Source organism: Phyllosticta capitalensis (genome assembly GCF_038381095.1).
Source record: "Phyllosticta capitalensis strain CBS 128856 chromosome Unknown BKA78scaffold_1, whole genome shotgun sequence".
NCBI classification, from domain to species: Eukaryota; Fungi; Ascomycota; class Dothideomycetes; order Botryosphaeriales; family Phyllostictaceae; genus Phyllosticta; species Phyllosticta capitalensis.
Genome location: NW_027117439.1, coordinates 2177267 through 2189600, shown reverse-complemented (window position 1 = coordinate 2189600; position 12334 = coordinate 2177267). Strand labels below are relative to the sequence as shown.

At 55.8% G+C, this 12334-nt stretch overlaps 4 protein-coding genes across 4 annotated transcripts; 2 read left to right on the top strand and 2 right to left on the bottom strand.

Moving 5' to 3' along the window:
- The first annotated feature begins 34 nt into the window (after positions 1-34).
- BKA78DRAFT_302723 (putative lactate transporter) lies at positions 35-2475 on the top strand. The gene is made up of 4 exons (XM_066887471.1): positions 35-989; positions 1101-1131; positions 1180-1822; positions 1879-2475. The coding sequence occupies exons 1-4, from the start codon at positions 436-438 to the stop codon at positions 2193-2195; spliced, it is 1545 nt and encodes a 514-aa protein (XP_066749452.1). The 5' UTR covers positions 35-435; the 3' UTR covers positions 2196-2475.
- Positions 2476-2615: 140 nt separating this feature from the next.
- On the bottom strand, positions 2616-4956 carry BKA78DRAFT_302722 (uncharacterized protein). The gene has a single exon (XM_066887470.1). The coding sequence runs from the start codon at positions 4830-4832 to the stop codon at positions 2856-2858; it is 1977 nt and encodes a 658-aa protein (XP_066749451.1). The 5' UTR covers positions 4833-4956; the 3' UTR covers positions 2616-2855.
- Positions 4957-5198: 242 nt separating this feature from the next.
- On the top strand, positions 5199-6200 carry BKA78DRAFT_348787 (DNA-directed RNA polymerase III, subunit Rpc31; the record flags this gene model as incomplete). Its single annotated transcript, XM_066890690.1, has 3 exons — positions 5199-5330; positions 5548-5800; positions 5854-6200. The coding sequence occupies 3 exons, from the start codon at positions 5199-5201 to the stop codon at positions 6198-6200; spliced, it is 732 nt and encodes a 243-aa protein (XP_066749450.1).
- Positions 6201-8211: 2011 nt separating this feature from the next.
- Positions 8212-10889, bottom strand: BKA78DRAFT_13490 (uncharacterized protein). The gene is made up of 2 exons (XM_066882665.1): positions 10481-10889; positions 8212-10431 (listed from the first exon to the last, which is right to left on the bottom strand). The coding sequence occupies exons 1-2, from the start codon at positions 10734-10736 to the stop codon at positions 8321-8323; spliced, it is 2367 nt and encodes a 788-aa protein (XP_066749449.1). The 5' UTR covers positions 10737-10889; the 3' UTR covers positions 8212-8320.
- Positions 10890-12334: the final 1445 nt, after the last annotated feature.

The following is a 12334-nucleotide window of genomic DNA, read 5'->3' as shown; positions in this document are numbered from 1 at the left end:
CTATTCAAGAAAGGCAGGTAATACTGCTTAATCTGAGAAATCACATTGCTAAACCTTCAAAACAGACCCTTGTCAAACCACCTTCAGCTCGCGCCAACGACTGTAGACGAGCAACCCACTCACTGGCTGATTTGCGCCGCGATACCCCAGATTCAACCACTTGGCACACCTGATAAGTGCACCAGCAAGTCCGGAGCATGACAGCTTGGCTCTCTTGGCTGTGAGCGAATATGGCATACCGAACGGAGTTCCACCCCAACCATGTACAGGGCAGAAACTCCGCGCACCCTCGCTGGGGGCTATTTACACTGACCTGCTGCAATGGGCGGAACGTAGTACCTATAAAACCAAAGGGCCTGGCACCTTTTGAAATTCCCGCTACGGCCAGAGATCAATTCAATTCCTCAGTCACGACCTCTTCTCAATTTTGCGAACATGTCACCAACCGAGCCAGCTGAGCCTATAGCCACTGGCGTCTTTGCTGTGGCCAAGCAATCCTTCGGCGACCTCTTCAAATGGAAGCAACGAGTTCTCATTACAAATGAGTATGGCGAGGAGCGCACCGAATGGCAAGCGCCCGAGCCCCTGCCAAACCCATTCAGTCTGTTTGCCCAGCTCAGCCTCCGCGACTGGGTCTTCTTCATCGTCGGCTGGTGCGCCTGGACTGCCGACGCTTTCGACTTTCACGCTCTGTCGATTCAAACCACGAAGCTTGCCGACTACTATGGACAGTCAAAGACCAACATCACGACCGCCATTACCCTCACTCTGTTGCTTCGTTCAGTCGGCGCCGCCTTTTTCGGTCTGGCCGGTGACAAGTTTGGCCGCAAATGGCCAATGGTGTTCAACATGATTGTGCTGGGCGTCCTCCAGATTGCCACCATCTACAGTTCGACCTTCCAACAATTTCTCGCAGTACGAAGTCTGTTTGGGCTCTTCATGGGCGGCGTCTACGGCAATGCTGTGGCTATGGCTCTTGAGAATTGCCCGTAAGCATTGTCTCCATTTCTTCTCTCTTATTGTTCCTGGAATGTGTTGGATATATCGAACGACCGCTTCCAATGTCTTCCGGGATGCAAGCAAATGCTAACTTACTCCAGTGTCAATGCCCGCGGTATCATGAGTGGCATTGTAAGTTCAACTAGATTCTTGGACGCAATTTTTTCTCACAACTGATAGATGCAATCCGGCTACTCGGCTGGCTACGTTTTCGCCGCATGCGCCAATCTCGGAGTCGGCGGCGAGACCGACACCTGGAAGATCGTCTTCTGGATTGCAGCAGGCTTGTCCATCGGCGTCGGTCTAGTTCGCATCCTGTTCCCCGAGTCCAAACAATTCCGAGAAGCCAAAGCAGCACGCAAGGCCGCTGGCGACAAGGGCGGGCACACAACATCGGCCTTTTGGCAAGAAACCAAGAACATGCTGGCCAAGGAATGGAAGATGTGCCTCTACTGCATTCTCCTGATGACCTGGTTCAACTACTACAGCCACACGAGCCAGGACAGCTACACGACGTTTATGCTGACGCAGAAGGAGATGGAGAACGCGGGGGCGAGTCGTGCGAGTATTCTCATGAAGGTGGGCGCCTGCGCCGGAGGCACTACAATCGGATATGTGTCGCAGTGGTTTGGACGCCGTCGCGCCATCATCGTGTCCGCTCTCTTGAGTGCGACATTGATCCCCGCTTGGATTCTGCCTGAGGGCGAGTCTGCTCTCTCTGCGACTGGTTTCTTCATCCAGTTCTTCATTCAAGGCGCCTGGGGAGTCATTCCCATCCACTTGAACGAGCTGTCGCCGCCGGCTTTCCGCTCCAGTTTCCCTGGTACGTTGTTGCACTTTAACACTCTTCTCATGCTGAGCTGATTTCGATTTCAATAGGTATCACATACCAACTCGGCAACATGATCTCCTCGCCCAGCGCGCAAATCGTCAACGCTATTGCCGAAAAGACCTTTGTCACTCTCGACAACGGCGATCGCGTCTCGGCGTACGGTCCCGTCATGGGCGTCGCCACGGCCATCATCGCCCTTGGCATTGCTGTCACGACAGCCTTCGGCCCAGAGAAGCGTGGTAGGAAGTTTGAGCAGGCCCGAGCAGCTGGTGTCGTGGTTGAGCCGGCCAAGGACATCGAGGAGGGCTTTTATGAGGAGAAGCCTGCGACGGAGAGGATCGAGAAAGTTGAGAACAAGTCCTGAGAAGAAGAAACCCAGCATCGAATGGATATGAACAGTGGTTGAAGGTGAGGTGTAAGGCTTGATGATTTATGGGAGCCTTCGTTTTGTAAATAGGTCTAGCATAAGACGGAGTCGGTCCTTGTCTTTCATTTGAAGATGGGAGCAGCTGCGAATAGAATACCCTCATTTCAAGATTTAAAAGTCATCAGTCCACCAATGCCTGCGACAGCATATTTGACCAATGATTCCTGGGTCTCGAGATGGGAGTGAGTTGAGGTAGAATTTGGCGTTTCCTTTCGACGAGAGCTTCTCCCTGCACACTGTTAGAGATATGCAGGGTGGGAAGCTGTAGATGCTGTGGGTTGAGGCTTACAAGTGTTGGAGGATATGTTCCTCATCTCTCTGTTCCATCTGTAGTGCCCCACTGTGGTAGAGGCAAATGTTTTGGAGCTGAATCATTGTTCACAATAACATGATATTCGATTCACGGAGTTTGAGATTTCTGAAATGCTCATCCTGCTTTTTTGCTCTACTTGAGTGCAGCAATCAAGTACACCAGCTGACTCGACTGAGAGAGAAAGACGTGTAATCCCAGGTGTACGGAACAAACCACCCAAACACCTGCATATGCTGTATACCAACCCTCCATGTCGGCAAATTTTTCCATCCCTCACTAGTTACTCACATTTCGAGCGTCGCGATCCTCCCTCCAACATCACCATCTCTGCCCCACAGACCCTGCGCAACTCTCTCTTTCATCACATCCAAGAAATGGGCGCGGCCAGGCACCACATCATCCGCACTTTCCTCCAGGCGCCGCAGGACCGTCTTGAGCGTATCAAACTTGCGCGACTGCACCTGGTATGCCGTTGTCTCGGCCTCGCCGCGACCGCCGACTAGATTCGTGAAGCGCGGCGCAGGACGCAACAGGCAGGGTAGGAGGGGAGTTCCGGGGCGAAGGATGCAGGCGAGGCCAGTGGTGGGGAAGTCGGAGGGCACAGAGATGGCGGAAGATGCCGATGAAGAGGTGGACCAGTTGGCTGTTGCGACGGCGCTGATGAAGTCTAGGGCGGCGAGGGCAGTCTCTTTGAGAGCAATCGTCTCGGCGCTTTGCACAATCTCAGCAGCAAAGCCTGAGTTGTTGGTGGTATACAGGTAGTATAAGGTGCGGGCGGTGCTGCGCTCGGCCTTGAGACGCGCAGGGGAGGTGGCGCTTGAGTTCAGAGTCGCGGCGGTGGGCGGAAAGGTGAGTTCAGGGGTATCCGGCCCGTGAAAAACAGTGGCGAGGGTGCGTAGTGCGTCGGCATTGGTAGAGCGGCTTATAGGAACCAATGCGAGCGGGGACGATGTCCAAATGGACTCAGACTCGGGCAAAAGCGCCGAACGCGGTAGTGATGCGATGACATGCAAGTCGTGAATGGGGGACTCTCCGTGTGCCCATTGTGTGGACTTCATGTTGCCCAGAACATCCATGATGCGGCTGAGCACTCGGTTGCGAATCGCTCCATTTGCTTCGAAGTCGGACGGATAGGTAGAGGTGTAGGTGGAGAGGTAGTTTGCCGCGGGACGATAGAGGTAGGATATTTCAAAGGAGGCGTGAGAAGAAGGGTCGAGGAAGTAGCCAAGGGTTCGTTCGTGGAGCCCGGTAGACTTGAGATATTCGACAGCAATGGACTCATGATGGGATGCTATAGACTTCGATGGCTGATTGCAAGCCTTGAGCAGGTCTGAGAAGAAGTCCATCAGACTGATGTGCATAAGCACATCACCATCGTAGTCAACGATGTGTAAGGAGATGAAGTCGAGCAGACCGGCAGACTTGAGACCAAAGCTTTCCTCAACATCGGGATAGTGCGAGTGGCTGATCGCAGACCAGCTCATGGCGCCAATTTTTGGCAACCATGCCATCAGTCTTGCCTGCGCAACCGTTTTCCGAGACCTACTGGGTGGAGGGATCTGGGAACGGGGGCCTTCGGCGCCGCAGAGGGCAAAAAAGAGGCTGTAGATATCCTTGTCACCAAAGACACGCTTCCACATAAAGCCAGTTCCATAGCTCGCACTCGCCTCTGGGCTCGGGACAGTGGCTGTGGGATCGCCGTGACCCCCAGAATTGGCGTCTGGAGCCGAATCGATACCGAGAACATCTGCAGGGTCCTTGTCGATTTGAAGGAGCTTGAACAGGACGTGGCCTGATTTGTCGGCCACTCCAATATCTTCAGTGGCAAGCCAAAGTTGAATGAGCCGAGAGACAATGTCTGGAGTGCTGGCAATGAATTCGGCATGCCTGCTATTAAATGTAGCCTTTTCCAACAGCGACAGGGCTAGCGTGTGGAATGGTACTGCCGCAAGGTCGAGACCAGCAGCAAAGTCGACGGGCGGTTGCAATGATCGGATAGAGTCAAAGTCAAAGGGCTCAGTCATTTTTGTGAGCAGGTCGATTACAGGCGCCGGATCCTGTTGGAGCTGCGGTAGGAGGCGAGCAAGTTGCTGAATCAGTGCCTGAGACGTGGTCGGATCTAATACTGAGGACGAAGAGATGAAGGGCTGTAGTGTCTCAAAGAGAGCCGTGTCCAACGGATGAGATGGGTTCTGTTCGACATCGTCAAGATGAGCAGGCAAACGCTCCAAGGCAGCCGAAACGGAATCGTTGGAGGCCATTTTGTGCTGTACGATGTCAAAGCCAGTATTCCAGTGCCACAGACGTCGATCCACCCTTTTACTCTTCCTCAACCTGATGCAGCCTCCAGTCGTTGGCGGAAAGTTGATGAAAGATGAGTTGTGGTTTGCCGTCTTTGGATGCGGTCTACAATGTGGTAGCGGGGCATTTCCGTCCCCCACCAAGGCGTCCGTGCGCGCGAACCCTCCTGGCGCTTTGCGCGCGCAGTCACAACTTTTTCCACCTCGTCTCCTCCGCCACGACAATGATCAACACACCCCCGGGCCCCACGTCATTGCCCTTAATCCGCCTCTCCCTCGACCTCACAGACTCATAGCCTTCGACAATTGGCATTCGCTACGCCAACCATGCCTCCGAAAATGGGATTTTTCCCCGGCGGCGGCGCCGGCCGCGGTGCTGGCAAGATTGCGGGCGTTGATGTGCCCTGGGAAGTTGACCACGACCTCAAGATTGATCACAAGCCATCTGAGCTGTTTCCTGTAAGTGGAATTTGTTGGTTTCGACCGTCTCTATTTCACGCTGCGTCATGCGACACCTCGACCGCCGCCGAGCTAGCCACATGGCTGCTCCCCGCGCCTTACCTATCGACCGTCTTCTCAGCTCAGACAATCACCCCCGACAACAATATGCGCATACATCATGGACACTTCAAAACGTCGCAAAAAAAGCCGGGACGTAAAGCTGATGTCCCTCCAGCCCAAGCCTGCTCCCATGGCTCCCCCAGCCCGTCGCTATGAGAAAGCTACCGTCGCCCGCTACCGCGCTCTCCGCGAGCGCATTCACGAAGGTCCGCTCTACACCGTTCTCGGAGACACATCGCGTGTCGGCAAGGGGCGTGGCCAAGCGACGGCCGCATCCAACTCCAACCCCTTCGAAAGCATGCCGACCTACACGCAAAAGTACAAGAAGCAGAGGCGCACAATCCCGCGCCTGGACACACGTCCCTATAGTGAGTAGCGAACGCGCTCCAAGTTGCGCAGAAGCTCCTACTGACGCTACCAGTCATGCGCTTCTTCCCGACGGAGCTGTGGACGACGCTGGATCCGGCCATGAGGGAAGGCGCAGACGCGGAGCGCCGCAACAAGCGCAAGAAGCTCAAGATCGCCCTGTCGACCCGCCTCTCGCGCCTCGAGCAGCTCGAAGAAGACGGCAATCTCGGCCACGACGACGACGACGAACTCGCCAAAGGCGATGACGACGATGCGCCGCCCGAGGAAGAGGAGCAGGACGTGGACTTTGAGGAGGACGAGGACGACGATGACGACTACAATGCCGAGAATTACTTTTCGAACGGCGAGGAGGAAGACTACGGCGACGAAGATGGCGGTGGGGGCGGCGAGTGGGATTGAAAAGCGGCGCTCATGGTCACGGTTTTCCTCTGGTTTTGGAATTGGAGTTGCATGGCATGGCAAGGCGTTTTGGTTCGGCGCTATGGTGCACGTCGACATGGGAGCGACTGGAAGGGTGGCCCTCATTCGGCCCTGGTATTTTGCGCTTTTCCTTTCCTTTCACCCTGCTGGCGCAGAGCATTTGCATGCACGCAGTAGGCACTCTTCGGTCTGGCTATTCGACATGGCTGGTAGCTGACTACTTGCCCGTGTCAAGCCGACGAGAGACAGATTCAAAAGCCCAGATCTGATCTGATCTGAGCCCATCTCATCAAGCATACCAGCACCCATTTCCACGTGCTCGATCTGCTCTTGCTCCGGTCCCTCGCTAGTCATGTCCATCCACTGCGTCATGTAGGCCAGTACAAGCATGTACTCGACAATGGACATGTGAAGACTCGAAGAACGAGCAAACGCATCGCATCGCATCGCAATGGGAACTCCCGCGTTCAGGCTCTCCTCCACCGAACTGACTCGCTGAAGAATGCATACATGAGGAGTAGGTTCTCCCCATCATTCATGTGCCAGAGAGCGCCAGCCAGCGGAAAGAGGAAGAGAGAGATAGTGCGCGGCGGCGGCGGCGGCTGCCGAGAGGGCACATGCATGGAAATCCGCCTAGGTGTCGACCTACCTACCCCGCTTGGCCGCCCACTTGCCTGAAGCGGACAGATGGAGAAACGGCAGGGCGGTCGTGGGCTGGCGACATGTTCGATTTTTCGTTTCGATTCGTTTCGATCATCTCATTCGCTTGCACCTTGCGGGCTGCCTGATAGATTTGGTGGGGTGGGGAGGAGTGCTGAGCAGCGTGGGTAGACACCATTGCATTTTGATTGCAGTGAGAGGGTAGAATATAGTTGATTAGAGAGATGATGGGTCAATCTGATCTCTCGGCTGGCTGGCTGGCTGGCTGACTAGCTAGCTAGTTGTAGAGGGAGTGTCCATTTTGTATAGGAGATTGTAGGAAATTATTGAACAAGAGGATTTTGGTAGTGTAGGAAAAGGTGGAGCAAACCGCTCCGGGCCGTTGTTGGACCTTTTGGTGTCTGGGATATTTGAAGAAGAGAAAAAGACATTAGGAAATAAACAGAAAAAGAGAGATTGAATGGTCAATATTCACAAGTAGGTGGCGCAGGAACCAGAAGAACTCTCATCGTCAAAGTTGACAAGTGAACCCCAAGAAAGACGCACAGTGAGACAAAGAAGCAATAGTCTCAAAAGAGAGCGGTCAGACAACGTCTCTAGCTCGCTCGCTCAGCTCGCTAATCGAAAGGCTCGCGCAAAGCAACGCAACACGACCACCAAAAATCGTCTCATCTGAATCCATAGTTTCGTGCAAGTATATACATGAGGCCATCCGTTAAACAAGGAAAGATCGGTAGGCATAAGTGAGTGTGAAATGTGGTAGGGGAGGGTATAAGCGCTGTACAGACATCATTACAAGTGACTCGTTAAGGGGGTGTGGGGGTAAGATTTTAGGGTTGAAAAAATGAGGGTAGTTGTCGATCGTGGGGCGGAAAATATGAACAAAGAATCTGACCGTTGGACGACAGACGACGAAGAGGAGATCCTAGGAGCACAAGGCCGACCGGTGTATGCTGGATGTCAGCAAGTCGGCCAGTCAGCCCGTCTGCCTGCCTGGCTGCCTCTCGTCGGTGTCACCGCACGCGGTCCGGGTATCTGGAGGATTACAAAGGAGGCAAGTGGATGTAGCAAAAGGTCATGGGTGGACAAACCAAGCAACCCACGCCAGCCGATCCAGCGGACGGACGAAAAGAAGAGGTGGAGAAGGTGGTAAGTGGCAAAAAGGAAGGAAGAATCAGACTGCAGTCGGTTCTCGCTGACTGCGCACCCAGCCGACGCCATCCGCTGCTGTAGCTGATGCGCTCAATCACAGCATTGACGAATGCGTCACCTCGCGTCCGTCTCCTGAGGTCAAGTGTTTCGATGTTTCCGCCTGGCGGCGGCCCGGCACCCGCCCTCCGCCTCCGCCTCTACACATCCCTGCTCTGTGTTGCATCGCGCTGGCCATGGATCCGTGGCTTCCGCTTCGTCTTCTCCCGTCTTGCCTTGTGTGTGAAACATTACGAGTCTTGCTCGACCGTCGTCCACCAGACGTCGCACTCTTCGCCAGGACCAGGGCTGCGTCCCGCCACGCACTTTGTCCGCTCCATGACATCGACGGTGAGCACGCCGGGCTGCGCATGAGATTCGGCCACGTGTCGGAGCATCAGTTCCAAGTTGCCAAAGACGCTCGTCACTCGGCCTTCAGCACAGCAAAAGATGCATCCAAAGTTGTGGCCGCTCTTGCGTAGGTACCGATCGTTTTGTTTTGGAGGGTCTTGCTCCGCCTTGGCGGCCATGAGGGACGGCATCGACGGGGACCTGCCGCGGCTGCGGCTGCGACTACGGTTGCGGTGGGAAACGGAAGTACCGGCGGAGGCTGGCGGCGGGATGTAGAACGCGCGGAGGACGAGGTTTTGCTGGACATGGGGGTTGGAGGCCGCGCTGGAGTATCCGGCAGACAGGCTCGACGCTGAGAGGGTCGATCGACGGAAGAGGCTATTTTGCTTTACCTTGACGTGCGATTTGGCCAAAAATATCCACTTGTACCGAATGTTGACTACCATGGTGCTGCTTGAGTTGGGGCCAGTGGGGACGCGGCACTCGAAGGTATAGACGTTGGGGTCAGTTCGATACGGCTTGCTCTTGACCCAGGCAGGTCCCTCAAAGGCGCAGCACTTGCACTTCCAGACCATTGCGGAAGTGTACATGCCGAGGGGCTTGGCGTGGATGGCCAGGCCCTTTTTGAAATCCTCGCGGAGGCCCCAGGCACCCTTGCAAAAGTTGTAGTAGCCATTCTGCTTGCTTGGGCCGTCTTGCATGCGTGGACCGACGAATGGCTTCGAGAAGAATGAAGACAATGGGGACGTAGGGAGTTGAGGGACTGGAGGAGCCGGTTCACTGGTCGCGTGACGGTGACCACCATAGTACGACCGGATAGAACGGATTGAGCGAATGGTGCTTGGGCGCTTTACTGGGTGGATGGGAGCCGGTGGCGCTACAGGAATCTGCGAGTATGGGGTGCTGTTCACGATCGAGGTGTAACTGTGACGGGCCAGGGGAGGAGATTTGGCATTGTAAGGCGCAACGCTCTTGACCTCTTCCGATGTGCGGCTGCCAGAGGGAGAGTGGTGAGAGGATGTATATGCAGTCGACGCGACAGTCGTGTTGTCTGGCTGAATGCTGTCCTCTGTAGAGTAGACACTTGCCGACGACGCAGAAGCCGACGAACTGACCCAGGAATGCGGGCGTTCTTCCGATGCATCTCTCATGTTCAAACGCTGGGCGACGTCGGTAAAGGCCCTGTCAAGCTCGTCCGTAGACTTGACGTCTCCCGGAGATGGCATGGCTGAATCTTGACGCGAGGCGGCCTCGGGCTCAGGGGTAATTTCGGCGTCATCTTGCTCCTCAGACTCGCGCTCTTCCCTCTCCAGTGGGTGTTCCGGACGTGGAGGAACAGGTTCGGACGCCTTTTCGTCCAGACCGATGTACCTACTTCGTCGGCGCGGCGAATATGCCGGAGGTGGCGGTGGCGCCGGAAGAGGATCCATCAACGGTCTGCGTCGCGGCGGAACTTCTGCGGGAACATCTTGCGGAACCTCTTGCGGCAGTGGGCTAAGCATATCTTGGTTTTCGTCGGCCTTGTGCGAGGAAACCCAGGATTGGTTGTTGGAGGGGAGGTTGACGGCCGAACTCATTCGAGTCAGTCCACGCGCAGGCTTGACGGAGCTGCGGGCCGAGTTGCTCGTTCGGCGCGAAAAGACGCGAGACAGCCTGCTCGGTTTTTGCTCGTCTCCTTGGAGAATGGTGACTGTCGGAGGGACGTCCGCGCAGGAAAAGTAGCTCGAGGACCGCGACCGCTGGAATGGACTGGACATTGAGTTTTGGCTGCTGCTCAGAGATCGATCAGTGGAGTAAGGCGGGATGGTCGGGCTCGATGGATGTTCCTCCGCGAGGCGCTGACGGAAGTCTGCTAGGGCTTCGATAGCATCACGACGAAGCATGACTGAGGCTTCGTGTAGCTTGGTAAAATCAAGAATGGCCGAGTCGTTGCGCGTAGCAATCTGCAGGCTTCTAATGACCTCTGGTTGCATGGAAACGGCAACGTGCAAGAGCCGATCACGCGCAATGGCTGGACAAATTAGCTCAACGCCTTCCCGCTCGGGGTTGCATCACCTCACCATCACCAGCGCGAGCGGGCTTGCCAAACTCTTTGCAAAGAGCGGCATAGTGCTCGTCGATTGCCTTTTCGCCGCTCAGGAGGGATTCGAGCAGAACCTTTTCTTTGAAGCCTTCCTCTCCCCTCCTCCTGCGGACACGGGACTTGCGAACGGCGTGAAGCAGGCCGGCTCCATTGTTGAAAGCAGAGACGACTGCAGACACGGCCACGGACACCTGCACAGAGTCAATGAAGATGCTTTGGGAGCGCTGATGCATATTTTGTAAAGACTGGCAAGACGAGCAAATAGTGGAACGGCAGGAGCCGCGCGAGGAATAGGACTCGGGGAATATAAACAAGGACTTACCTCGAGGCCCGGGGCAGTTGACCGGTCACTTTCGGCCATGGCGACTTGTTTCGAAGCAGTGGAGAATTGAAAGAGTGGACGGGGAGACAAGTCAGAGGGAGGCTATGGAGCTGGGGACATTGCTAGCAGTGGAGAAGAGGGAGCGGGCTCGATAAGAGGTGGTGGAGCAGATGTTGGAGCTTTCAAGGACTTTGGACGGACGAGTCAGCGGGGCAGTATGCCTGATCCTGGAGAGGTGGTGCAGGGGTGCGACCACGGCGGGGACAGGGGTTCTCCTCTTCCAGAAGCACTTCACGTTCAGGGCGTTGAGCGGGGTCCAGGGCTCTGCTCATGTGCTGGCCGCCGGCTGCTCGCTGCGGTGCTGCGTGACACCGAGCAGCCCCGCTGTTGATGTACAAGGCCAGCCAAAGAGGAGCATGTGCTTGGTTGACAGACTGACATCAGACGGCACAGGTGCACAAGGGCCGACAGCTCAAGCGGTTGTCGTTGTTTCAGCGGTCGTCGCACGGCAAGTCAGCAAGCAGCGTAGGAGTGGGAGCAGGCAGACAGAGGCGTCGGGTTGCGCAGGCGACGAGCCATATGGAGAAACGGAGTAGTGGTGTTGAAGCCGTCGAGCCGTCGAATTTCTGCGCCTTTGGTGCCGAAACGGGCAGTGGCCTTGTCCGCTGTCGGTGCACGACAAGACGGCCAATCAAACATGGCTTTATGCTGACGCCTGTCTCCTTGACTCCCTCTCACAACAGCAATTGCAATTTCCAGGTGCAACGGCCTCATTTCCAGAGCCTCACCGCACCCTTTTGTCTTCCGCTGTGTCACGGAATCGTGGCCGTGGATCGCCGCCCTCACGATAGCAACAAGAGCAACCGCTCCGCCGGCATCAGCCTCGGCCCGATGGCATGATAACGTCGCGTAAAGGCCGTTGAAGATCCTGAGAGACCAGAGCTTTGCCGTAAACTCCATAGCGTCGACTCGACTCCGGCGGACTCAACACCTGCATGTGGCCGAAGCCGAGGACGCATCCACTGCCATCCATGCACAGGTACGGCGTACGCAGTACTGACTCTGATATGCTGCGCTGTCGTGTACAACTGTCCATGTCATTGCCCAACTCCATCTCAAATCCCCTCCGCATCGAGACATGGCCAACCCCGCCTCAGATACAGTAGACGACCGCTTCCCGCCGCTAGCCAAAACCGGCTGTTGATGCCAGAGACCATCGCAACCAACACCTCTACCACGACCACTTCAGTTCCACGGCCTCATCCTCTCTCGAAATTTCCGCAACTCGACGCCACCTTACCAATCCACTGCGCTCTTCTCTCCCGCGCAACCTCCAGCGACCTCAAAACTTTATTCAGTGGCATCTCATCTCAAACTCAAACCGCAGAGCCGGGCCAAGCTTTGCAACGGACCCCAGGAACCTCCCGCCGCCGCGCCGCTCCTCTCTGCCTTCCAGGGCCAACCCAGCCGTCTGTGACGTAAGGTACTTGGTTCTCCTCCTCACGACTC

Excerpts from the sequence above, each read along its gene's own strand:
- BKA78DRAFT_302723 (XM_066887471.1), top strand. The coding sequence starts at position 436 with ATGTCACCAACCGAGCCAGCTGAGCCTATAGCCACTGGCGTCTTTGCT. Across the intron at positions 990-1,100 it reads ATGGCTCTTGAGAATTGCCC|TGTCAATGCCCGCGGTATCA; the intron begins GTAAGCATTGTC and ends AACTTACTCCAG. Across the intron at positions 1,132-1,179 it reads GCGGTATCATGAGTGGCATT|ATGCAATCCGGCTACTCGGC; the intron begins GTAAGTTCAACT and ends CACAACTGATAG.
- BKA78DRAFT_302722 (XM_066887470.1), bottom strand. The coding sequence starts at position 4,832 with ATGGCCTCCAACGATTCCGTTTCGGCTGCCTTGGAGCGTTTGCCTGCT.
- BKA78DRAFT_13490 (XM_066882665.1), bottom strand. The coding sequence starts at position 10,736 with ATGCATCAGCGCTCCCAAAGCATCTTCATTGACTCTGTGCAGGTGTCC. Across the intron at positions 10,432-10,480 it reads GCCCGCTCGCGCTGGTGATG|CCATTGCGCGTGATCGGCTC; the intron begins GTGAGGTGATGC and ends TAATTTGTCCAG.